Here is a 26,298-nt window from a genome sequence, read left to right on the forward strand (position 1 = left end):
AGCAACAAGACAGAAGTAGAAACCGACCCTGGATCAGAATTCTACAACAAAGCTGTAGGAGCGTTGTAAACACTGCCCCCTTTTCTACAAACCAAGCCAACCTGTTGAGTGTCAGTGAAGTGCTGAAGGCAGGGTGTTGGCGCACAGAGAGGAGAGAAGTTGTCGCTTCTGATTCACGTATCCGACTGTACGTCGGATTTTTTTTAAGAAAAATCTTCGTGTTTTCGTGTCCTAGGTAAGTACTGAACGAATAAATTAGCTCATCTTTCGCACGGTGTTGTCGTCTGTTATGTTTTCCTTAGACTGAAAATTTGGTTGCTAAAGTTTTCCATAACGCCCCCCCTTTCCTCAAATCTTAAACAGTTGAACAAATTTCGGGCGATCATGGGGTAAAGCATTCCAGAGCTTTCTAAACAAGTTTGTTAAGTCACAGATTTTTTTAATCAACTGGCTCAGGTCGTTTTTTTTAACTAAGAGACGCTCAGATAAAAATGGTAAACGTCACACTTCCTTATTAAAGTATATAATGAATGCTATTTTTAAAGCGAGATGTACAATAGCGCAGTTTTTACACATTTTTCGGACTACGGAAGGCACGCGCCCACTCGCCAACGTGCGTAACGGACTTGGATACAGAATCGTCGTTCACGCGCTTTTAATAGTGTTTTAGGAAAAGAAGTCAGGGTAACAAAAAAAACGTCATCTTGTGTCTGTTTAGCCTGTTTAGTTTAGCCTTCCTTGTATAAACTCACCAGATAACTTAAAAATGTAATATCAAATAGATACGACTGAATGTATGACATGACTGCACATTATATGATACTACCCATTAGCACCTTGAGACATTTTACTCAGTGGGCTTGTCAGCTTAAGTCCTCACATTGTCTTTTTTTCAGGGTCATATTGTTGCCTGCTTTCTGAATTACATATGTCATATAGTGTGCATATGAGTGTGTGCGTGTGTGAGAACAGGCCACCTGATAAGAGCAATGGTGACTACAGTTTGCTAAGAGCCACCAGGGCAAACAGGCGCAAGGACAGAGGACAGGAGCTGGTAAAAGGAGAAGGCACAGAGCATTTTAAAGAGTTATACCTATAATGTAATTAATTTTGGCATGGCTGTAAAACATTAATATTGCTGAGCATTTGCTGAACCTCTTGATAAGAAGTTTTAACAAAAAATAAATTTCAGGTTATGGGTCTGAAGTGCACTGTGGGTTGTTGCCACAGTATGAGAAAAGGAAAATGGAGAGATTGCAGGATGAATGGAAGAGATGGAGAGAGGGTGAATGTGTGTGGTGACAGACAGTTCTCTTTCCTTTCTAAAGTAAGGCAGACTTAGTTCTCTGTCCTCACTTCTCCTCACTTGATCATTATGAAGAAAAATCAAAAGGAACTAATGAAAATTGTTGAGAAATATTGAGGTGAAGAGGAAAGAGAGCAATCCCAGACAACACTGTGTTCTCCCCTTTATTCAGTTTGGCACTTTGAACATTCAAAAAGACAAATTTAGAAACCTCAACCAGAGAACATTGATTTTTTTTTTTTTTTTTTTTTTACCAGTATTGCAGCTGTGACCTTCAGTGCATTCACTTTGTAACCACAAAGCTTTTATATAGAGCTCAGCAGAGACAAAGCAGGTCATTGATAATGTATTAACTGTATATGTTTATTACTTTTGATAGAAAACTGCAACAGATGAGTCAAGTCTTACACAAAGTTTATCAGAAAAGTGTTGTCATCACCTAAAAGATTTGTGATTCAAGGTCAAGAGGTGAGATAAAAGGAGGGAAATGTACTCCTTTCACCCGCTGATTACAGCTGTGGAGTGAGAATGAAGTCCATTGCTAGCTGCTCACTGCTAGACTTGTGGTAACCATGTGTGACTCATGGCTCCAGCATGTTATACTCCCTCGTGCTCTCTGTCTGTATCACTCACCCTCCTCCTTCCCTCAATTTCCCAAATGCTCTCCCTTGTCTTCCTGCCACCTTTCTACCCTGAGGCTTAAATTCTTCCTTCTCCTAGCTCCTTCTCTTGTTCACTCTTAGCTTCCAAACTGTAAAAAAAATCTTTAAACTTCCATGTTCCCTTCCCTTGTACTTCCTCCACTGATTCCCCACATCATGCTTCATCTTTCCTTATTTGTCTTCATATTAATGTCATCACTTAGCTGTTTAATTTTCCATCCATTACAGTGTTTCCCCTAACATTATATTAGGGGGCACCCAACTCAAACAGCAACTGCTGCCCTCCTAAGAAGGTCAAGTTAATTTTATCCTCTCCTCCCTATATTGCACCACCCACCCCCTGCTGCGATTTGACAGCAGCCACCGTCAATCGGACGTTTTTTAGGGAATATATTTGAGGTCAAGCATACCATCATCTAAGTTTGCAGCTATTTGATCTAAAGCAAGTGCAGCATACTGTACCAATATAATCAATCATTCCTGAATAACAAGAGGTTCACCTGTGTTTTAGCTGAGTTTAAGCTAATTATTCATTCAACATTTCAAAGCTGTTTCATGTTTTCTTTTATGTGTTTTATCTACAACACAGACTTCCCTGTCTGTGTGTGTGCGAGTGTGTTTGTCTCACAAAGAGGATGTGTTGCTCTCTGGAATGCATTGCTGCTAATTTAGGAAAAAAAAAACGCCACTGAGAATAGCCAGCTGTCTTTGTAGTGCAGACATACCAATGTCCAGCTTTTTAACACGTGGGTGGGTGTGTAGAGTCGTGGGGGAAAATAGAGACAAGTTGCATGGCGGGTGGAAGGTGCCATGGCTTGCCTAAGGAAGAGACTTGTCGTGTAATGTGTTTGTTTGAGAAGCTGACTTGCACTTACCAACACGTGTCTAACGTCGCCTCCCACCCATGTTTGACTAACGTCATGGAGAAGTACGTCGCCACCAGAAATTGGGACTATGTTTTCCTGGACACTTGTTTGAATGTCAACATATTAATGTGCATTATCATGTTTACCATAATGTCGCTAATCATCAAAAAAATATGGTAACATTACTTTAATATAGCAGTCGCATTCATTATTCAGCTGCTGATCGTAGTGGGAATGCCGAAGTCTATCTGATCGCAGTGACTATGATCAGACAATAAGTGAAGCTTTAATAAAGTTCACTTATTGTTGCTTTTGTAAAGAGGGCCCTGCATATAACAGGGTTTCCAGTAATGACCTTCTACTTAGAGTTTATTATATCAAGATATGTGACTTTGTTCTTCATACAGTTTTAGATAAAACAACTTTCTATTAAACTTTAGTTTTAGTTTGAGGCGGCATTGTTGAGGCCACGTGAGTTGAGACTCATTTTTGAGGTGGCATGAGGTGAGAGACATTCATAATTTATACCTAATTTATAGGGATGCCACGATGTTGCTGCCAGTAGACATCAATTCCATGGCATATTCCCATCTTGCAGCTTAGCAAAAAATTTTCTTTTTTAAATATGCAAAGATCAACATACAAATATCTATAGAACCATTAAAACATTATTGCTGATAACACAAGTGAATGTATAACTAGCTTCACAATCCACAGTTTATTCCATTGGATGGTAAAATGTACCCATTAGTTGTTGCCAGCTATTTTACATTTCACTCAAAATGAAGAAATAACTTTATACTTTTTAAGTCATTGGGTTTAGTTTTAGCCAATGCCCATAGAGCTGAAAATATAAGCACCAAACTACCATAACGGCTTTGGCAGTTGTCACAAACATCAGCAGCTGCTCTTACATGGTTTTGACCTGAAGAGTTTCTGCTAGCTTTGGCTCTGTTTGAGCCAGTCCTACTCTGGTAATGCATAGCTTATTATTTTCTGCACTAAATTTTATAAAGAGTTTCAACAGTAGCTTTTCAGTAGCCCAATAATGTTGAGTACTGTAATACTTTTCACAAACCTCAGTAGTTTTTAAACAGTAGCTTTTAGCTGATTTACCATCCTCACAATATTAAGATGCACAATATCAATATATTGCAAAAACAGTGGCCATATCACAAAGACATTTGGACTTGGAAAAAGAAAAAGCACAAGAAAAAGCAGATGTGTTAGCGAGGGCTGCATCCTACTTGGAGGAAGTTGGGCTTTTGTGGATGCTCTGCAATTTACAAGCATACACAGGTGTAGAAGTGGAATGAAGCCTTCAATACTTCACCTGAGATTGGCATCATATATTGTTTAGATAGATAGATAGATAGATAGATAGATAGATAGACAGACAGACAGACAGACAGACAGACAGACAGACAGACAGACAGACAGACAGACAGACAGACAGACAGACAGACAGATAGATAGATAGATAGATAGATAGATAGATAGACTGTCTCAGGCGAAGTCTGTTATGGGTCAATAGGACTACTCAGACCTGAAATTTAGTCAAATAATTGTTTTGTTAAGCTACTCAAGGTTTATATCAAGATCAGATCATACATCACATACACTAGTAAACGGATTAAACTGGGTCTGCATTGTCTAGGACTCAACCCGAACACATATGTTTTGTATTCATGGGACCTATAACTTTGCATATGACTGCTTGTAAATGCAAAACTCCAACTTGCCCCATTGCAGTCCTCCCCAGATCTCCCAGCAGAAGTGTTCAAGCTTCCTGCCTTCAGAGCAGGTGTCACAGCACCAACTGTACCACTCAAGTTGCAGAATAAGGCTACTAATCAGAAAAATGAGACCTTGTTTTCCAATTCATTGCTTATGTTTTCAAACACATATGAACACAACCAAACGTCAGCATAGTCCCATTTCTCATTGCTGAGCAGATGGGCAGCCTCAGTGATCTGTCATTCAGTCAGACTTGAGACAGTCTCCATTATGCAAACTGCTGATATGCATTGTAAACATTGTTTAGATTTAGCAAAGTTTTACAGCAACCTAAATGTAGATTTGAGACATATGTGAGGCATTGAAAGATGATTAGACCCGTTATTCCCTAAAACATTAACTAATATAAATGGCATGTTTTTTCTCTTGTTATTTTTCCTCATAATATTTCATTATCCTGCCATTTTCACCTAGATAATGCTTGTTTAAAAATATATTAGCTTTTGAATTGAAATCTTAAGTCACAGTTATATGGAAGCTCTAAGTGCAGCCGGAATATATTTTTAATTTTGTAAAATGAAATCAATTCTGGTTTAATGTAACTATAGAACACTGTTTTAATATATTTTCTTTTTTTATTTAATAAATTCTTTTTCTTTTCCTCTTTTTCTCTGACAGAAAAATTTGATCATCTTAGCGCCGTTCCTTATCTAGAATGACTCTAATCTATACATAGACCAGACTTCTTGTAATCTGCTTTGTTGAGTGATGTCAATCAGATTTTGAATTATTTGCAGATATATGCATCACAGTAAATCATATTAACTGATCTCTCAGCTAATAATGTCATCTCCAACAGCAGCAGGCTAATGTTTACAATAAAGCAACATGTCACTGAACAGAAAGCAGCAACACAGCAGCATGTTGCAGTAAAAAAGGGGCCCTTAGCTAAACAATGATGCATTAGACACATGCATTTTAACATTATGGAAAAATGATCATTTGATATATAATAAACTCATTTCTGAAGCTGTTAGCTTCTGCTAACACAGACCTAGGACAGTAGCTTTGAATATCCCCTTAATGCACACTAGGATTAGTTTGTACTGGCTCCTCCAACTCACCTCTCTGAGACCTTCAGTTGCGAAATGTACATTCATTGCAGAAATCCTCAGCTACAGTACAGTTGGCTGATTAACTCATGATATGTTGTGTAAAACACACACACATCTTAAGGACATTTTAAAAATGACTGTTCCTAATAATAGTGTCACGATCCGAGGCTGTAGAGTGGAGGAGAACCCAAAAGCAGAACACACAGAGTTGCGGGAGAAAATAACAGTGTTTATTGATAATAAGTGTGAAAGGCTTGGTCCAGGTCCGGAATGCTGTTCCTAAGAGAGTGCAGACGGTTAGTGTGGATATGACGAGGTATGGGAAATAACAGCGGGGAGGAACGGCTTACTGTGTTCCTGTGGGGAAATGACGGCGGAGGGGGTACGCCAGTGAAGGATCTCCAGTTGTGGGAAAAGTGTTGGATGGATGGCAGGGCGAGCAGGCAGGTACAACTTGAGGTGGTGGAAGGAGATGTCTTGGTCCAGAGCTGCTAATAAGTTCCAAGGGGGTGGATGTCAATGTGCTGAGGAGTAGAGATCACAAGGTTAGGTTTAAATGCAAAGCAAGGCACAAGATCACTAGGGCAGGCCTGATTACCACGCAGAATTGTGAGACAATCTGGCAAAGACTGGAGCTCCTGCTTGTCCTTAAATAGCTGGGAGAAGAGCAGGACAACGAGCCTGATGATGAGCTGCAGGTGGTGTCAATTGTGGCTCCAGTCTCCGCCCTAAGTCCTCATGGCAACCTGCTCAGCCCCACCTGCAAACTTCAGACACACATACAAAGCCCCACCATGACAAATAGAGTTAGTACTGAGTGGGTTGCTGCTCTTGTGTAGCTTTATCACAGTTAAAGAGAGGAGAAGAAGTGTGGGTGGAAAGAAGATGATTATGGTCTTCAGCAAAGAACCTCCAGAGTGTGACACTGGGGAGTTTTTAATGTAAAGGATAAATGAGTGGAAAAAGCTGAACAAAAGGAATTAAATAAGGGAAATGACAAAGGTTCATGGACATGCATAAGTGTGTTATGAAGGGGAAGCAGTCTAACACAGCTGAAGAGGACAACAGAGGAGACAGAAGCATAACCAAAAGAAAGAATGGCGTATAAAACTGGTTTCAAACAAGCAACCAATTCTTTCAGCTCCCAGACATTGAGAAATAAAAGACAAGTTGAAAGAAACCAACTATGCGAAAATAAAGAAAAAGAGGGAAAATGCTCCCAAACAAGGAAGAATAAGAGAGATACAGCAAGAGCTGAAAACAACAGTCGGAGATAGGCAGAGGAGCATGACAGAGCCAGAACAGAGAAGTCTTTATCCCCGCACCAGGCAGAGCTGGAGTTGGATCTCCACAGGGAGTTTGTGCCCAAGGAAACCAAACCACCCTTTACTGTAATATATCAGCCATCAGCAGTTGTTTGGTAATATATGCTATTTACAAAAAGAAAATGTAAAACATTCATGCTGCACTCATATTACACCATGAATGTAGGACATGTAAGCAGAATCATGCCAAAGTAGTTCATTCCTCTCAAACAGCTCAGTGAAAAAGAAGCTAAAAACAGAGGTGTGGGTATACCCCAACCTAGAAATGTCAATGTTTCAATAACTTGTCATGTTATGTGTCTTTTTGGTCTCATGATGTCCTAATATAAACAGTCTGATGAAGCATAAAAGAGCAAGAACATTTAGTGGTCCATCCATGGTTCAGGCATTTCTGTTGGAGGTTTTGTGGTCATCTTGTTAGATAACAGCCTGCTGTTCAATAATTATTTAAACTTTGAACAGTTGTACATGTGCTTTCAAAAGTTTAGAGAAAGCCAAATTATGTTCATCTGTGAAGGTTATAGTGTATTCTATCTATCTATCTATCTATCTATCTATCTATCTATCTATCTATCTATCTATCTATCTATCAGCTGGATACAGAGTCTATTAAATTTCAGAAAATAATGGACAGTAGATGTCAATGTTTCAGAGCCAAAATTTTGTTTGACCAAAGGTAAGCATATACTGTTACCTAGGTATATACATATACCTAACTGAAATACAAAACATACCAAGTCATTGAACAGTGGCTGCAAAAACTTTTTAGTCTTGAAGCAATTTTTTGGTTAGGTTTTGTGGTACTGAGTGACAGCAAGTCTCCTCTCTACTAAAATAATTTGTACATACCACACATTACTTCCCCAGCAGAGCACTGGGCTTATAGCTTCCCATCAAAACAACACTTTTCTCTCGACCCCACCTTACACAAACATTTGTTTTAGAATATGATAATCATAGAGGAGCACAGAGACACAAAGACGTGTCTTTATACTGTATCCTGCCCTCTATCTCTCCTTTGCTTAGCCTTTCAGTCGTCTCACCTTCAGTTTTCAAACTGTGTGCTCTTTATGTCTCTCTTTCTCTTGTTTCTGTCTTTGTCCTCTGTCTCTCTCATTTCTCTCTCCTTCCCTCTCTGTCTTTCTTCTCTTGTGGTTGTTGGCATGTTCCCCATCCCTCTGCATTCCCCCTGCTTCGCCTGGGGTTGCTGTGGGGAAGCACCAAGAGACAAGTACTCATCCCACTCTTCTTTTTCTCCCTAGTTGCCAAACTCCCACAGATATTGTTTAAATGGCAACCTCTACTCATCACATTGTCTTTAAGGTTGCTTTTACATTAGTTTTCACACAAACTAATACTTCATGACACTAGAGAGCAAGTAGATTTGATGGACTATTTGTCTTTAAACTTTTGCCTGAAGTATGTGATTCTTATATTGAAAAACCAATAGATGGGCTATTCACCTACAAAGACCATAAATATGTTCTAAACCAATCATTGCATCATTAGTTAGTGTGTAACTAGAAGACTTTCTCTGCTCTGTAGAACCAGTAAAATCTTTCTTTTGCTCAGGTTTTGTAGCTTAATCTGCATGATTTATATTGCCTCCCCATTCAGTAAATTCTTGTGAAACAGAAAAGTCATGATCCTTTCTGAGAAGTATAACCAGCAGCTGCAGGAGGGAAACTAATCTTAAAACTAATGAAGTCAGTCAACTTTTCAGATGTCTAAATGGTGCGTTTTCATGCACGACTGTAACGTGATTGAGTGTGAACTTGAAATGGCTTGAGTGTGTTTGCTCTTTGTGATGTGTTCTAAATGGAAAAGTGCAGTAAGTGGAAAATCACTGCTGTGTAATTTAAGGCGTCTCCTCCCAGTCCACATGGAGCCTCTGCTAGTGCTGCTTCAACATGACTGCTGACACTGCATGACGCAGACTAGCTCGGATTGTGTGTGCATTATAAACAGAACTCTCTAGAAATGTATGTATTCATTAAGGAAGATAAATATTTAATTTAAAGCACAACGTTCATTAAGCTCTGGAAAGTAGAAATATATTCTCTAATTAATAGCATCTAAAAAGAAACAAATCTGATCACTTATACTCTGATGTACTACAGAATATTAGATCAAAGTGTCATCTCAGACACCCTCAGAAAAGAAGGGTGAGTGTACTTTAATAATATTCTCAGATTTTTTTTTTATCTGTAATTCGTAATTGTAGTGAAAAACAAAGTTAGCACTGAGACAAGAACAAAGAAAAAATTGAGGCTTTGAAGCTTTTTCGTGGCAGTATTGTAATGCAGTTACTGTGAGAGATTTGAGGCACCATCAGAGCACTTGGTGCCCATCAACATCAGCTCAAGTTTCTGAGTTTGTGTGACAAAAAAGAAGACAGAGACCACTTTGTGCCTGTTTGAATTTGATCAGTGTCCTGTGAGAGTACTAAGTGTGTCTTTGTGTGCTTAAGTGCCCCTCAGAAAACACAGAAAGGCCCAACATGGCATTTTTGTTGAGCCAGTTTGGACTATGTTTAACTGCACTTTTCTTGCACGTCATGTAAGATTTGATTACTTGATTTCCCCATGACAATGAGGACATAGACTTTTTAGTGAACCGCATGTTGACGATCATGTTCTCATTCAAAATGAATGATATTTAGCTCATGTTTCATTTACTGAATGTTTTCTTTCTATCTGAACAGACTCGATGCTAAGGATGTCAAAGATCGGGGCTTTGGTGTTGGTGACATGTAAGTGAAAGTCAGAAGTTCTATCATCTAATCCATTTTTTATAAAAGAAAAGAAGTACTATTTTAAATTAGTGAGCTTGCATTAAAAAAATGAAAATGTCAGCTCACCAACCACTTACTAAGTTACTATATTTTATTATGTACAGAAGCAGTAAAGGGTTGTAATTACAAAGTGGTTTAAGATAAATTAGACTATAAAAGTAAGTGGATTTGTTTGCAAACCCAGAAGTTTAGTACTCATTTTTAAGCTGAGTTTTATAAGCAAGACCTTCACTAAAATATGTAAGAGATGCCTCTATTGGCCGGTCGAACATCTAACTACTCTGGCAATATCCACAGTTCAACAATGAGGGGGATGTCTGTGGAGAAGGATGGCAAAGCAGTCACTCTCATCAGGACAGATCAATAGGGCTGGATCTTTCAGCCCAATGTGGATCCTGCCAGCTTTTATTCAATAAAACTTTAGTTTTGCAACCAAAACATTTAAATCTGAATTTTAAAATTGATTGTACTTACAAGAAAAAAGGGAATAGTGTAGTGACAACACATTCTTGGTGCAACATCTATGTTTAGATTGCAAATCTTTGTGTGTGTGTGTGTGTGTATAGTGCATCAGTTGTTAATGTATAAGCTGTTGGTTCAACTTTGTAGCAGAGGAAATTGTGCCCGACGGTCTGTTGAAGAGACATTTTTTTATTCTAACATGAGAAAGGAAGCACCTGGCCTGATTGTAAACTCAGGTGGTAAACTGCAGTGTGTACAGTTGGTGCTAGTATGTTTTTTATTTTTCTATTCTCAGCAGGATTTAGATGTTGTGAGACTTTAGTTAATAGTTTGGTTAAACACATCAGTGGACTGTGGTTTTTATCCAGCCCTGACCACTTTTACTGAACAGCATGAAAAGTGTTATTTCACCAACATTATGTGTCCTTTTGCAGTTGTGTCCCTGGTTTTTGCAGAAGAGCAGCACTGTAAGAACATTTATTTATTTGTTTTTCATGTCTTCACATTAAGTTCAAAGGTTGAAATGTTGTGTGCATGGCCATCATTCTTTGAACTTTTTCCTTTTTTTTACATGTTGATATTACTGTAAATATTCACTGTTTTTACTCTTCATACTGACATTTTTCATTTCTGCTCCCTCAGCGGAGGATGACCCCTTTACCTTTGGTAATACTCTATTTCAACACGATTATAATTAATGGAAATAAGAATATGGTGTAAACCAGCAATCTTTCATTGCCTTCTCTTTTCTGTGACTGGGTAACGTGCTAATACGTTTCACAACTGCAAAAGATTTGTTGTCTAATTATAAACTTAATCTTCCTGTACAGATGACCAGAGACTAAGAGTTGGAGGCCTCATTCTAGCTGGTGTCCTCTGTCTCATTGGCATTACCATCCTGCTCAGTAAGATGCATACTAAACACATCTGTACCCACATGATGTATAATCATTTATAGACCTGGGTGACACGCAGAGGTGCAGACATAAAGAAAAGATGCTTTTCTCTTGTAGGTGGCCACTGCAGGTGCAAGTTCAACCAGGACAAGAGGTGATCCATCATACAGGAAAATATTAAAATATTTATGTAACTAGAGAAATTCCACTTTCTTTCATTCTGAATCTCTTCTCTCTTTTTATTCAGAAGGAGGACAGGAAGCAATGCTCAGCCAATGCTCACTGACCAAGGTAACGTCCACCCACATGCTAACAAATGCTTTTTAAATATAACTGTGTTAAACCCAAAAACTCATGCTGATATCTTTGTAAAGAGATGAAATATTGAACTGCTTGAGAAAAGTTGACAACAGTTAAGTACAGTTCTGCTAAGGTATTTTATGTCCTACATTATAAATCATATTGTAACTGTATTTTTAGTAGATATGTGCATGTTGGCTGAAAATATCAAAACTAAAAAAATTTGGTTTCAGCTTCTAAGTTCAGTGTATCTGTTTACTTGGATTATAACTCATATGATGTATAGAAAAATCAAGGCTCTATGTATGACAGTCTATTGTAAAACGTGGCTACTCTGAAATGCTCTGCTTTTTGATCGTCCACATGGCACACAGCCCAGGTCTAAGGTTATATTTACTCTGTCCATCTGCTTCACTAAAAACAGCCTCACGTCATACACACATACTGACAGAATGGAAAACACTCGTAGAGCTGGACTGACATATCATGGACCTTGCTGTTGAACAGGTGGTGGGACACTGGGTGCCCTTCAGGCAGAGAAGGGGAGGAGGCAAACTGGGGGCATTGGAAGCAGCCACACTATGGTTTTATATTGTAGTGCAGTTATGTAAAGATGCCACATCAAAACTTTAGATTCCTGTGGGGGTTTTAACTTATTTAGTTGGGTTTTTTTTCTTGTATATTAAAAATTTAAGAATGCCTTCTATATAAAATAAATATTTTTTAATCTAACTAATAACCCAAAACAATTAAAGGGGTAGTGCATCCAAAAATGTGTTTTTTGAGCTGTGAACAACACAGTATTACTTAATTGTGAAGGAAACCACCTATACTGTTGATAAAATTAGCATTTCTTTTATTTATTTTAAAAATGGGACTTTATGGGTTAAAAAAAAATGGCTCATAGCGCCCTCTACAGGGTAAAACCAGGTCATGTTGTTCGTGACATAGAGAGGTTATCTACGTCGTGAGAAAATTTTTAAAACCCCACAGCCCCTCCTTCCAGATGCAGATAGATGGATCCTCACCTTGCAGGCATAAAAAAAAACCACGCCCACCAACGCATATGATTGGATGTGAACTTATAGATTTGCTAGTTTCAGACTTTTATTCTTTCACAGAGTTTCTGATTAAATATTCCTGCAGTGGGACGGACTTGTGCTTTTGAGGGGTGTAAAGGTAACACCGGACTTTATTCTTTACCTGCTGATCCTCATCTGGTGACAGACAGCAGCTCAGATTGTGGCAGTTCAAATTACAGCATCACTTCCTGCATCTGCCACAACCTGCCGCAAGTCTCCACAGCTTTCCAGAGCTTCTGACAGGCCAGCGTAACAGCACATCACAGCTAGATAAACAAGGATTACATGTTATGCACAAATATTCTGTTAAAACTTTTAATCTAAAATTAAATGTATAACATTTTTGTTACTATTATTACTGGAAAGCCAGCTATGCCTGATTCTAACTACTTTGTTGATGTAGGTAAAATACCCTTGTGGCCCATATGGAAAAACAGTATGTGTGTGTAATATGTAAGCAACTCAGCCAGAACCCATAGGGACTTATACAGTGGTACACTTACACACTCTATACCCTCCTCTCTGCCACTAGTTCTCAGATAAAAAGCAGCAGTGTTTTACCCTTTTGTCTCATTTTCTACATGCAGAGTGAGCTTTCACAGGAAGTTCAGATTCTCATGTTACAGTTGATGCCAGCTGTTGCAGAGCCTCTGTTCTCATGGTGATTTTTTTTTTTTAAGCCAAATGCAGAAGTGTGACACGTTAGTAACCACTTCTGCCAATATGGACTTAACTGTCACAAGATTCATTTTATTTTGATAATGGTGGAAAGTTTAGTTTAAAACTAAAACAATTTTGTATTTGAAAAGATAATAAATAAAGAAATGTCAAGTGATGTGATGGATAGATGATTCTCACTTAAAACCCTTCTTCCTGTCTTTCTGCATGTGTCTACAGGTCGTGCCTGTGACTGCTAGATGTCAGCCAGATCACACTAACTTTCCAAACCTGCAATCTACAGATAACAGAGAGGAGCAGCAGTGGGAATCATCACACCAGACATGATGCTTTTGCTGTTATTTAGTAAGATCCACAGAAAGTAGTCAGTGTGTGCCTGATACAAGGTGTGAAGCTTTTTGCCTGATAAAAGAGCTACTGACCTGCAACCTGCAACCTCTTCACTTACATACTCTACATACACTTTTGTCACTTTCATTTCACTCAGTTGAACTCCAGTTAGCTGACATATCCTGAATTAACTAGCTGTGAGCCGCTAACTTTTGAGAAATCCTCCTTAAAGAAAAAAAATACTTGGCCATTCACCCAAAATATCTTTTTATGCGTTACCTGACTCAACTGACTGAAGTGAAAATGGCTTCATAGAAAAGTAAATTTATTACCAAAAAATAAATAAATCTTAAATGTCCATATACTGTAGGTTTTGTCTGGCATCCCTTCTGTTATATATATTCTGTATGTGTAAGGTAAACATTGATGTAGATATTCAACCTAACCCACTGGTTATGTTTTCATGTCAAATATATGAAATCCATGTAGTTGTGAGTGTTAAGTGTGGCGTCTGTAATTCATAAGAATCTGTTCATTTCTATGTGTAGTCCATGGAAGACTGTAGATGACTGTACTGTTCAGAGGGTTGTTTCTATAAAATAACTGTTAAAACAACCATGTGAGTGGACATCACTTCAGTGTGTGTATGCGTGTGTGTGCAGTCTGGAGGTGCATCCCTCCTGTATTTTTCCTTTAATAAGATATTTAGAAATACAAACCTACAGCTTCAAATCTTGATGTTTAGTTTTCATGTCTGTTGTTTGTTCTGATCATAAACCTCTTTCTCTGTCTTGACTAAAAGGGAGCATTTAGCTGGACTGGAGAGGTTCAGCTTGGACACAAGACTGTTGATGGTTAGATTCCCTCTGGCTCTTGTGCAGTGCTTTCACTCATAGCGGATTATTGCAAAGCACACTAGAACCACATGGAGGAGCTAGAGGATCTTTTTTTTTACCACCTTGAGGATTAAATGTTGAGTAAATATGATCCAAAGGGTTATTTTCTATATGCCACTAGTTTCACCTTAAGTTTAAGCATCTTGGCATTTTCAACTAAATCTATTAAAAGTTTAAAGTATATCTGTTCCTCAAATTTCAAAATCAAGTATCTCAAATGATGTACCAGATGTGCCAGGAGCAAAGATAAAAGTGTTCCCTTAATTACGGCTTGATTAGGTTTCTGTTTCCCTTTCGGTCAAGAAGCATCCTTTCAGCACAACTGGCCAGCAGTATCATTTAGAGCCAAATCTAGGCGCCCACCTTGTGACTAAGCTACCTAAATTTCAAGTTTTAGTTAGCTGTAGATTTTTCTCCAGTAATCAAAGTCAAAGTCAGCTTTACTGTCAATTTCTTCACATGTACAAGACATACAAAGGAATCGTCTCAAGATTACGTTGCCCACTGGTGAAGATGGGACAGGACATTTCAACACTGAAGCAACCATTAAAAATAAAAATTGCACAGGCCCAACAAATATCTACAAAACGAAAAACTGAGATTATCGCAAACAGTTTTTTTAGCTGGTGGAAGGGGCCAATGAGCAACCTGTTTAATTCTACAGTAAATTTTATGCATCATCATCATCATGGTGTGACTTGATGAAGACAAGTCATGAGTTGGTCAGCTGTTTTAGCCTGTTCTGTTTATATATGAGATATGTTAATATTTACTACAGTAGGTCTTTATTCCTCTTTCATTTAGGATAAAATTATGGACGAAATTTCCTTATTTTAATTATCTAAATTAGCTGTGTTTTAGCTGCATAGTGTTCTACTCCAAGCAAACGGGTGTAGTTTTGATGCAAGCGTTTAATTAGGTGTCCTTGAACTTTTCGCTTTCCCGCTACTTTAAATATTATCCTGACAAATGTCTTATACATCTTTCATCATCTTTAGGCTGTTGCCATTGGTGAGGTAAGTTGAAGTGTAAATACAGCTATAGTTTACAGATCTCTCCTAAATTTGAAGGCACTGTGAATCAGGGGCGCCCAAGTCCAGAGCTACTATGCTGCAAGATGCTTCCCTTCTCCAACACACCTAAATCAAGTGGCAAAATTCCTCCATCCACATGTCATTCATCTCTGCAGAGGCCTGATAAGCCATTCATTTGATTCAGGTGTGTTGGAGAAGGGATGCATCTAAAAGTTGCAAGACAGTAGATCCCAAGGACTGGACTTGGGCACCCCTGCTGTAGAGCAATCTTTTTGCCCCAAGAGGGCTCTACATGCTTTTATCTGCTCCTGAGTTGCCCTATACTTGATACCTGTTATCATCAGTATGTCTTGATTGTTTATATATATATATATATATATATATATATATATATATTTTTTTTTTTTTTTTTTTTTTCTTCTTCTTTTTCTTTTACAGTTTCTGTTAATGGAATTTATGGCGCATTATTGTTCATTGTGTTCTGTTATCTGCTGAATTTCAGCACAAGCCAGAGTAAAGTGTTTTTTACATTTATTATATTTAATACATTTACTGCTGATATTGCAGTTATATCAGTTATAATTGTAGATTTTTGTCTTCCTTTTTGTTGTTTCTAAGACAGATGTACCAGTGGTTCATTCATCAGTACATGTACCTGAGCTCCAACTATAAAGGGAAGAAGGCCTTTGCCCTTTTTCTGGTATCCACAGTGACATACTCACCAGCCACTGTGTTGGGTACACCTGTTCAACTGTTTAACACAGATATCTAATCAACCGATCACATGGCAGCAACTCAGTGAATTTAGGAATTTAGACTTGCTAAAATTCAAACAGATCAACAGAAAGGGTACTGAATGTGGCATGGTTGTCATTGCCAGATGGACTGGGCTAGCTATGGGGGTATTTCCCTATTTTTAATCAAGAGCATCATTGTTTGATTTGAGAGCACGTATTCTTGTTTTCATGCTCAAATATCATCTTGCCCTCTACTCTCACACTGCTCTCACACTCAAATATGTCATTTTTCTTTCCAAAGATCTGCTCCTCTTCTCAAGTTTAGCTCAAGCTTGGTTTCTTTCCCTCACACTCATTCTCTGTGTTCTCAAAACTTCTGCTCTTGGATATTTTTTTCTCTCTCTTGGGTTTCCGAATGAGCTGTCTGTCAAGCATCTTCCAGCCAATAGAGTACTAGATCAACGATGGCCAAATTGTTTGTTATTATTATTATTATTATTATTGTTTTAAAATGATCATAGACAGTGTGATGATTTTGCTGTTGCCAGCTACAAGATTTTATAATGTCAGAAAAAACAATTAAAGAATGCAATAAAAGAAAAAAGAAAAAAAACAAAGGGTCACCAAAGACTCTTTTCAAAGCTCATCATTTTAATTTATTTTTTAATCACACTCATTACCAGTAATAATTTTTATGATTCTTTTCTCTTTCAGTACAAAAACTCAACAGACTGCAGACATTAGGACATGAAGTAACATGCCGGCTCACTGTTAGGGTTTTTACAAAGAAAGTGAAAGCCCTCAACAAAAAGTTTCACTTCACCTGAGTTTTTCAAGTAAGGTGTGAAAGGGCCCTGTTATGATCTATTTTGGACTAGTATCTGTGCTTACCCTCTATATAAGTGGTTTTCAAAGTTTTTGAGCCATGATCCCCAAGATAAGATGCATTGGTATTCGTGACCCCCACCCCCATGAGATGATTTAGTGATTAATGTTGTCATGTATCAAACAGGTCATCTTGCAGTCATCTAAATGTAAAGCTGGAAAACTGTCAGAGTCTTCACATATAAGGAGGATAAAGTGGTTTGTGGTGGTTCACTGCTGTGATACGGTACCCACATGCCCAAAATCAGCTTTTTCTGCGGAGAGGCCGCTGATATTTTTTATGGAATGCGTTATTGCATTAAAGAATTAATAAGCTAATTTCAAAGATTTATCTATTCATTAATGGTTAAATTTTGACAGCCTGGTAAAAATCCAAAATTTATTTGATAATGTTTTTTTCAATTATCTGAGGACCCTCTGAAATTATCTCGTGACCCCCAATTTGAAAACCACTAGTCTATATCACATCAAAATGGCCGCTGTGATGAAGCTCAGCTGCCTCTGACAAACACGGCTTAATAATGTATACCTTGTACTGTACAGAGAGAATTTAATTTCACTTTCCTGTTCGTTAAGAGGCTGTGGCTCAGTCAACAGATAGGTAAATCTTATCTAAGCTGTCCATAGTCTCCTAGACTAGGAGACTCTTTTTATTTAACCCCTTAATGCCTGATTTTATTTCCAGTTAAATATAAACACAATAAATACATTTTAGAAAATTGGAAAAAAAAAACGTATCAAATAGAAAAAGACCAAACTAAAAGCACAATTAAAAATTAACTCAATTAATAAAGAATAAATAAAGATAAATAGTAAATAAGTCCTATAAAATAAATATGTAAACGAGTTTGATAAAAATATGTAAATTAATTTGATAAAAAAAAAAAAAAAAAGAATAAAACAAGCCCAGAAGTGGTTTTACAGCAAATTTGTGGCAATATTCATCAAATGGTTAAATTTATGGTGCCTGTAATCCATGTTGGCATAAATTACCTCTATGTTGTTGATAAGCTGTAAGGTTTTCATTTTCCAGTAAGTGTCCAGATGTTGCATAGCACCTGAGCTCACCTTTCTTTGCTCCTCCCTGTTCCCGTAAAGAGAGACACAAGCTTGCAATCTGTTAGGCAACCGGAAATTAAATCCATTTGCATTAGAAATAAAAGTCTTGGACATTTTGGTGTAATGATACCACATTCAAGACTCAGTGAAGCTACTTTGAAAATGTGAGTTAATAAATGCTATTTTACTTCACAGTTAATTACTTTACTATTCTAATTTCTGAATCAGTTTCTGTCATAAACTGCAGTGCAGTCGGACATTGGCCCTTATATGACACTGCTGCTCTATATCTGGCCGCAGAGATTTGCTAAGGATGCAGCCCATGTTCTAGCATACTTGTGATATGAAACTCCTGACCGGAACTCATTCATATGTTTATTGCATCCTTATACTTGTAGACGTGTTCTCAAAAGATCAGTCCTCTTTACTGTCCATCTGACGGGGTGCTAAGAACTTGAAGTTACTATTAAGCTCTTCAGAGGAAGAAGGAAGGAAAAAGAAACAAGCTTACAGTGAAAAGAAAAGGGGACCACCACATTGTTAAATCATGGATTACAACAAGTCAGGTACTTCTCAGATGGGATGGAACAGAACTTATTCCACTGGTCAGTCAACCACGCCACCAAGCCAGAATCAACAGTACCAATACCCGGAACCCACTCAGCTTCCCCCAGCATACTCTGCACAGCAGCCGGTAAGCTGAACCAAAAAGACTGAAATATGTTCATTTTGTGGGCTAAACTCTGAAACAATTCATTCACATCAACATTGCAATTTGGAAGCTAATGTAAATAAATTATAAAGCAGTTATCTTGAAATATTTATTTCTTCACAAGATGTAAGTAATGTTTTTCTCTCTTTTGTTCAGTTAGTTATGGCTGGGATATGTTTTAGTTGATGTCTAAGGTTTAGTGTTAGTAATAAAAACATAGTTATCCATTTAAAAAGTCAGTAAAACTGTCACAAACTATTTGTACTTTCATATACTGTCATTGGAATGAAACTTAAATCAAATCAAGGTTTATTGGGACGGCAGTGGCTCAGGCTTTCGAGCAGGTTGAACAAATGACCGGAAGGTTAGCGGTTCGATTCCCGCTCCCCCAGTCATCTGTCGTTGTGTCCTTGGGCAAGACACTTTACCCTCCTTGCCTCCAGTGTTGGCAACACTGGTGTATAAATGTGGATGAATGTTCAGTGATGGCCGTAGGTGCGGATTGGCTGCCACGGTTGGTTGGCAGCTCTTTGGATGCCTATATAAAGCGCTATATAAATCTAATCCATAATTATTGTCAAATAGCTATCCACAGAACTGTAGTGCAAGCAAAAAGATTGTTTCTCCATGGTCATAAGTAATAAAAAACTTTAAAAATTCCTCACACACATACCTACACACACACACATCACCAAGACATTTATAGTAAAATTGTCTCTATTTGGAATGTCCATAAGCAGCATCCTGTGACTAAAATGCCAGTGCTGGTTAATAAAACGGTTATACAAGTCAGCAGTTCAACAATCTAACAGCCTGTGGGAGGAACCTGCTGGTCTGCAAGTTCTGCCTTTTGTGCTGCAGCACTTTTTACCTGGCGAGAGTGTGAGCGATTCTTTATGATGTTTAGTAATGCTTTTTGTCAAACAATGAAAGTGTTCTGCAGCGTTCGGCATTACTACAAGTGTTTCTGGAGTCCAAGAATCTTTGTTGTAAAACAGGAGCAAAAACACACCCTAGCCTTTAAAATGCTGCACTTACTGTTTGCAGAAAATAAGAGCTAAAGATTTATTCTTCTCTAATCAAATCATTTGGACCTTGTTTGCAGATTACTGTATCTTACCACCTGTCCAAACAGTCAGTATTACTTTGAGTGAGTAAGGAGAGAGTAGACCTGCACGATAAGTGTGAAATTGAAATTGCCATAAGGAAAACAGCTATTTTTCATGTTTTAGTTGTTTCATTTTGTTGGTTTAAATTACTTTGTTTGGATATTTTAAATACTTAATTTTAAGCAGAGAAACCTTCCACTCTAACACTCTAAAGCCATAGCCACGCTTGCTCAGAAAAGACCTCTTAATAGGACAATTTGATACATGGTAAATTAAATTAAATTAAATCTTATCTTAGGTTAAGGCCCAGTAGCTAAGACTGATGTTTTTATTAGAATTAGACTCAGAAATTATGCTGGTCAGATAGAAACACTCATAACTGGACAGTGAACATTTATCTTATAATTAAGTTTACTCTGGAACTTACTTCTGTCCAGACCCATCATCCATCAAATATATAAATACATGGGGAAAAAGTAGCAAACTGGCAATATTTTAGAAACTGACCTAAGTGCAAATTAACAGCATGAAAAAAAATAAATTATATATATATATACATATATATATATATATATATATATATATATATACATATATATACCTTGAGGGCGGTGGCCTTTCTGTGTGGAGTTTGCATGTTCTTCTCTGGGTACTCCGGCTTCCTCCCACCACCCAAAGACATGCATGTTAGGTTAATTGATGACTCTAAATTCTCCCTAGGAGTGAGTGCAAGTGTGAATGGTTGTTTGTCCCTATGAGTTGGCCCTGCGATGGACTGGTGACCTGTCCAGGGTGTACCCTGTCTTTCACCTGTTAATGCTGGGATAGGCTCCAGCTTACCCGCAACCCGTAATTGACTAAGCTGTACAGAAAATGAATATGAAAATATATATATATATATATATATATATATATATATATATATATATATATATATATATATATATATATATATATATATATATATATATATATATTTATTTATTTTATTTTTTTTTATACTAAAATGCAGTCAGTATAGTGAAAAATTGAAGCCTTGAAATAAAATACTTCATTTGTTAATGGCTACTTCTGTGCTTGTGGCCTGCAGGGCTTTGGAGCTGCACCACACTATGCAGGTGTGAGATACGAGCAGCAGCCTCAGCCTTACTCCATGGGCCAGCAGTATGTAGGACAGCCAAGGATCATCACTGTGCAGCCGGCAATGTTCAGGAATCCAGCCTCACCACAAGTCCCAGTAAATGACTACTTGGGCTACTCCATCTTCACCTTGCTCTGCTGTTGCCTGCCACTTGGAATTTGTGCCCTCGTCCACTCCATCTCGGTGAGTTTCTAAAAATTGTGCAGCATTTTTCCTTGACTGGTGCACTGTATTAGATGCACATTTGAATGTTTAAACCCCATCCCTAGTCCACAGAGCAACTGACGCATGCCTATCCCTGCTCTGTAGAATGAAACAAGCTTTCATACAATAAATAAATCACAATTTTTGACCTGTTTCTATTTATGGGTTGTGACTTTTGTATAATAAGCTATAATCCTGTAGTGCAGCCTTCTCCTTCACTGGATTGTATAAAAGAACCAGACTTCACCCCTTAATTTGTCCTCAGTTTATCATTTAATTATTTGTGCCACTTTGAAAATACTGTAACTGTATTTCATATAGGGCTGCAACTAAAACCTTTTAAAATTTATCAAAATATAGTTGCCATAATTTTCATTAATCTCTAAATTAACACATTCAAAGCATTTCCTGAAATATAGAATAACAGGTTGGTACTTTAAGAGCAGCACATTTTAAACACAGGTGCTTTGTAATTTAACAACACTGAAGTGGCCTATAGGAAGTCAAGAATGAATAATAAAACCTAAACAAAGTCTCTTTATCTTTCATGACTGCACCACTGCATCACAAAAGAGTTTGTATTTGTTTCCAAATCAAAATCCTTGAATGAACATTGAAGTTTGTCTGCTGGTTCCTACCAAACTCTATTTTCTCCTACCTACCCAACCCATACTCCTTTTAGAATAAAATAGCTCCAATATATTTGGATTTAACTTGTTTTATAAAATGTCTTCAAGTCTCTCTTTGCAAATATTTATCTTCAGCTTAATTAATCATTTTTTTCCCAGACCTAATTATTCAGTCCCATTCCTTTGTTACTTAATTAAACAACAGATTTTGTCTCCACTATTTCCTCACACTATAGCCAAACCAGCACAGAAGTCATGGAAAAATTTAAGAAAGAAAGTAGAACAGTTTCGACATGATGCACGCTGCATTGCAACAGAATCCTACGTCGCTATAACTGGCCACGCTATTACAGATAATAGGCTGATATCATGTACTTCATGCAAGAGTAATGAATGAGTCATCGTATTGCTCATAACAGGAGGATGTCAATCAGAATTCTGTTTCTATCATAAGTTTAGAGCATTGTAGCATCTGTATGCTGCTACAGACACACTTTTCCTGCTGGTTCTTTTTCATTTCTGGGAAATATAATGCAACTTTCAGATGGATTTGCCACATCTCTTCTACTGTATTTGTTTATTTAATAGGATATACTGACAATATTGATTTTTTACAATAAAAACAAGCATTAAGAACAATATATCCCACTCTGTACCACACCAGCTCTAAATAAACTGTGGATTACAATTTGTGAAGAAACAGAAAATGTATAACTAATGTTAATAAATATTTTAAAGTTCTGTTGAAATTAAGACAAAAAGTTTGTTTTTTAGTTTGATTTTAATAAACATTATCTTACTCTAATGATAAAAAGACCATCGTAAAAAAAAAAATCCAGTCACCATGGTTGTTGTTCTCACTCTGCGACTGAATAAAAGGTTTCTTTCAGAAGAGCCCTTCCTCTAGTTCTTGAGGGTTAACACAAAAAAATAGATCTGATATATCTGACAGCCATGACCAAGACTAATAAGAGTTTTTAAACCAGTAACAGAACCTTAAAATCAACTCCGAAGCTAACGGGAAGCCAATGCAGTCTTAGAGATCAGTATAATTCTTTTGATAGATATTTGAGAGATATAATTCTCTGCCTTTCGAAGTAGTTGTAGTAGTGGTATACTCTTCCAAACTTTCTTTCAAACTGCTGAAAACAGAACAGACTCATGACCCCATGTGCAATATATTAGCATAGTGTATTTTGTTGACCTGCCAAGGGACTAAAGATGGAAATTAGCTGTAATATAACCTTGCATATTTAGATTGTATGTTTTTTTAATATACACTTTCCTTTATAAGAAATAAAATAAGCTGTAAATGAGTCAGGCAGCAGCAGAAAAGTTCATCTATCCATCCATCCATTTTCTCGCTACTTATTCGGGGTAGGGTTGTGGGGGCACCTGCCTAAGCAGGGAAGCCTAGACTTCCTGCTCCCCAGCCAAATTTGCCAGCACATTGGGTGGATCCTGAGGTTTTCCCAGGCCAGCTGAGAGATGTAGTCTCTCCAGTGTGTCCTGGGTCTTGCCCAGGGTTCCTCCTAGTGGTACGTGCCCATAACACCTCACCAGGTCGATGTCCAAGTAGCATCCTAACCAGATGCCCAAACCACATCATCTGGCTCCACCCTTTTCCAGCTGAGGACCATGGTCTCGGATTTGGAGGTGCTGATTCTCATTCCTTCAGCTTCACACTCAATTGCAAATCGCTCCAGTGAGAGCTGGAGATCACAGCCTGATGAGGCCAGCAGAACCACATCATCTGCAAAAAGCAGAGACCCACACCGGAGGTCCTCAACACCTCAGCTGCTCCTAGAAATTTTGTCCATAACAGAACAGAATCTGTGACAAAGGGCAGCCTTGGTGGAGTCCAACCCAATTAATCTAACTTATTGCCAGCAATGCAGACCAAGCTCTGGCTCCATACGAGGAGTCTAGTCAGTGGTGTCAACTAAGAGGTCGAACGGTACTATTTACCCAGGGCTCACTGCAAGGTGGGGGCCCTTGAAAATCCTGGAATTAAAAGATTTTTTTATGTTCTATTTTAAAATTTCTAATTAATTAATATCATAATCTACGTCAGTTTGCCTGAATCAAGGTGCAGAAAGAATTAATTTTGCACTAACAGTAATGATGGCTGTTCTATCGACCCTCTAAAAATGTGCAAAAATGGTTTAAGTCCGCACCTGCAGCAGTCGGTTCAACCGAGTTACACAGAGAGCAGCAAGACAGCCGGAGGGGATAGTCATGTGCTTCCCAAAGAAAGTGAAGTCTGGATATCAGAAAAGGAGGAAAAAATAACATTGGGTAATAAAATGAGGCATTGGGGTAGCAGCTTTTTTTTATTTCATAGAGAAGAGAGGCGAGCAGCACCTCAACTAACACACAGTTCGAGAAGATTTTTTGTTAATGCCTGATTTTTTAAAAGAAATCACTGTAATGAAATGAACTGACAGGATACAATTTGATACTTCTTAATAGAAAAAAAGCATTTTGTCTGAAAACCATGCAAAAAGCCAAAGGTAATTTGTTGTCAAACCTGTGGATACTTGCTATACAATTTCATGTCAGTACATAATTACAACCATACTTACAGTATTACCTTTGTCAAATGCTGACAGAGTCGTGGCAGTTGCACATCTTGCAAAGAGAAAAGAGCAACATATAGCTAAATCTCCTTGCAGTAGCAATTACATCCTATTCTGTTAAGAGAAGTACAATGTGAAACAGGTTGGCAGGTGTAGGGTATTCCAGGAACAAATACTTTGAAGCCATGCCTTTTATACACCAGCTCTGCCCTCTTCTGAACTCTTTGTATTCCCTAAAAACAATAAATCTGCTTGTTGGTTATTAAAGAAAGATTGTGATATTGAATTCACAGTAAGTTTCAGGAAAATTACTTAATGATGCACAATCCAATGAGAATTATTAGTTTAATAAGATCAGCTGTTTTAGTGAGGAGACGTGTGCATACTCAACTGTAAACTGACCATCCTGGAAATGAACAATAAACTATATTAACCTTTGATTTATGAGAAATGTATGCCTCAGCTCATGTGTCATATAGTTGTGACAGCAGTTCAAGGGTTAGGTGATGTGTTGGGTCATAAAAACCACATTATGCAATTTATGTCCTTATGGTAGCTGTTTATTTGGTAAAATACTTCAAAGATTATGACATCACTGACTGCAAACACATGTCTTTAAAAGGATTGTCAATTTTTATATTTTTCCACTGAAATTTTGACAGTTTATCAAAGCTGGAAATTTCCACATCCTTCTTTTGAAGTTTCCAAATGTCCACAGCAGTGGTGTGTGCTGAGCAACAATGACTCAAAGTAATTGTTTTTCTTTTTTTTGTTGTTTGTTTGTTTATTTTTTGTTTTTTAAAAGACTGTTTTGAAGACACTAAGCATCTGGTGGTAGGAGCTGCCCAGCAACTTTTATATCATAATTATAAATCATTGGACAATAATAAATGGCTCATTTATGCAGAACTTGACATAAAATGTGGGATCCATTTGATTTGAATCCATTGTGCTGGAGAAGGACAACATCTTAAACCTGGAGGATAGTGGCCTTCGAGGACTGGAGTTATGGCACTAAAGAGATAATCAAGTTTTATGCTCACTAAGTTCCCTGAAGAATTTTGTCATCTTAGTTAAACCATCTGTGTAAGCTCCTTTATGATGAGTTTTTATTTATTTTATTTGGTGTTACATTATCTGAAATCCTTCATCTCATTTGTTCTGGCCTGCTGTTGTTACACGACTCCAGTTGGATTAAACTGCTGTTTTATTGTAATGTGCTTACTTTGGGCAAAATTAGCTTTGTTAATGACAATTTTATAATTTTTGTTTAACTATTAAAATTGACTTTTTGTTTTTTTTCAGACCCGTGACGCGATTCAACGTGGTGACCAGGTGGCAGCAGAGCGCTACAGCAGTACAGCCAGGACCCTGAACCATGTAGCTCTGGGAATTGGGCTTACAGTTTTTACATCATCCATTATTTACGTTATTGTTATGTTCTCTGTCCTCTAAATCAAATCACCTGAAAATCTTTGAGAAGTTATTGAAATAATATTCTATAAAAAAAAAAGAATGTAATCAGTTTGTCATCAAGTGTTTCTAATTGAAGTATGCCCACTTTTGTTTATTCCAGCCAAAGTGATAAGTGATGCACAATTTCCCCTGAAATTAACAGGAAAGCAGTGGAGCCAATACAGCACACAGCCAGAAAACTGCGTTGAATTATCATTGCTCCATTTTTTGCTTTCCAAAACCTTTTTTCTGTGTAAGGTCGGTTTTAAGCATTTAATGAGTGTATAATAAAGCAGGGCTGCTCA

At 37.6% G+C, this 26,298-nt stretch overlaps 2 protein-coding genes across 3 annotated transcripts; both read left to right on the forward strand.

The window, feature by feature from the left end:
* The first annotated feature begins 70 nt into the window (after window positions 1-70).
* Window positions 71-14,168, forward strand: fxyd3 (FXYD domain containing ion transport regulator 3). 2 transcript variants are annotated; one of them, XM_041988078.1, is made up of 8 exons: window positions 71-235; window positions 9,708-9,763; window positions 10,702-10,734; window positions 10,910-10,933; window positions 11,098-11,172; window positions 11,281-11,317; window positions 11,411-11,454; window positions 13,443-14,168. In XM_041988078.1, the coding sequence occupies exons 2-8, from the start codon at window positions 9,721-9,723 to the stop codon at window positions 13,460-13,462; spliced, it is 276 nt and encodes a 91-aa protein (XP_041844012.1). In that variant the 5' UTR covers window positions 71-235; window positions 9,708-9,720; the 3' UTR covers window positions 13,463-14,168. The 2 variants fall into 2 exon arrangements, with proteins under 2 accessions (XP_041844012.1, XP_041844011.1); XM_041988077.1 differs by having other exon boundaries at window positions 72-235; window positions 9,716-9,763.
* A 4,396-nt stretch (window positions 14,169-18,564) lies between these two features.
* Window positions 18,565-25,993, forward strand: LOC121642109 (proline-rich transmembrane protein 1-like). Its single transcript, XM_041988601.1, has 3 exons — window positions 18,565-18,858; window positions 21,076-21,309; window positions 25,844-25,993. The coding sequence occupies exons 1-3, from the start codon at window positions 18,712-18,714 to the stop codon at window positions 25,991-25,993; spliced, it is 531 nt and encodes a 176-aa protein (XP_041844535.1). The 5' UTR covers window positions 18,565-18,711.
* The last annotated feature ends 305 nt before the right edge of the window (window positions 25,994-26,298 follow it).

The sequence above is a fragment of the Melanotaenia boesemani genome, chromosome 6 (assembly GCF_017639745.1).
Source record: "Melanotaenia boesemani isolate fMelBoe1 chromosome 6, fMelBoe1.pri, whole genome shotgun sequence".
Classification (NCBI taxonomy): Eukaryota; Metazoa; Chordata; class Actinopteri; order Atheriniformes; family Melanotaeniidae; genus Melanotaenia; species Melanotaenia boesemani.

Excerpts from the sequence above, each read along its gene's own strand:
- fxyd3 (XM_041988078.1), top strand. The coding sequence starts at position 9,721 with ATGCTAAGGATGTCAAAGATCGGGGCTTTGGTGTTGGTGACAT. Across the intron at positions 11,173-11,280 it reads TGGCATTACCATCCTGCTCA|GTGGCCACTGCAGGTGCAAG; the intron begins GTAAGATGCATA and ends TTTCTCTTGTAG. Across the intron at positions 11,318-11,410 it reads AAGTTCAACCAGGACAAGAG|AAGGAGGACAGGAAGCAATG; the intron begins GTGATCCATCAT and ends CTTTTTATTCAG.
- LOC121642109 (XM_041988601.1), top strand. The coding sequence starts at position 18,712 with ATGGATTACAACAAGTCAGGTACTTCTCAGATGGGATGGAACAGAACT. Across the intron at positions 18,859-21,075 it reads CATACTCTGCACAGCAGCCG|GGCTTTGGAGCTGCACCACA; the intron begins GTAAGCTGAACC and ends TGTGGCCTGCAG. Across the intron at positions 21,310-25,843 it reads CCCTCGTCCACTCCATCTCG|ACCCGTGACGCGATTCAACG; the intron begins GTGAGTTTCTAA and ends GTTTTTTTTCAG.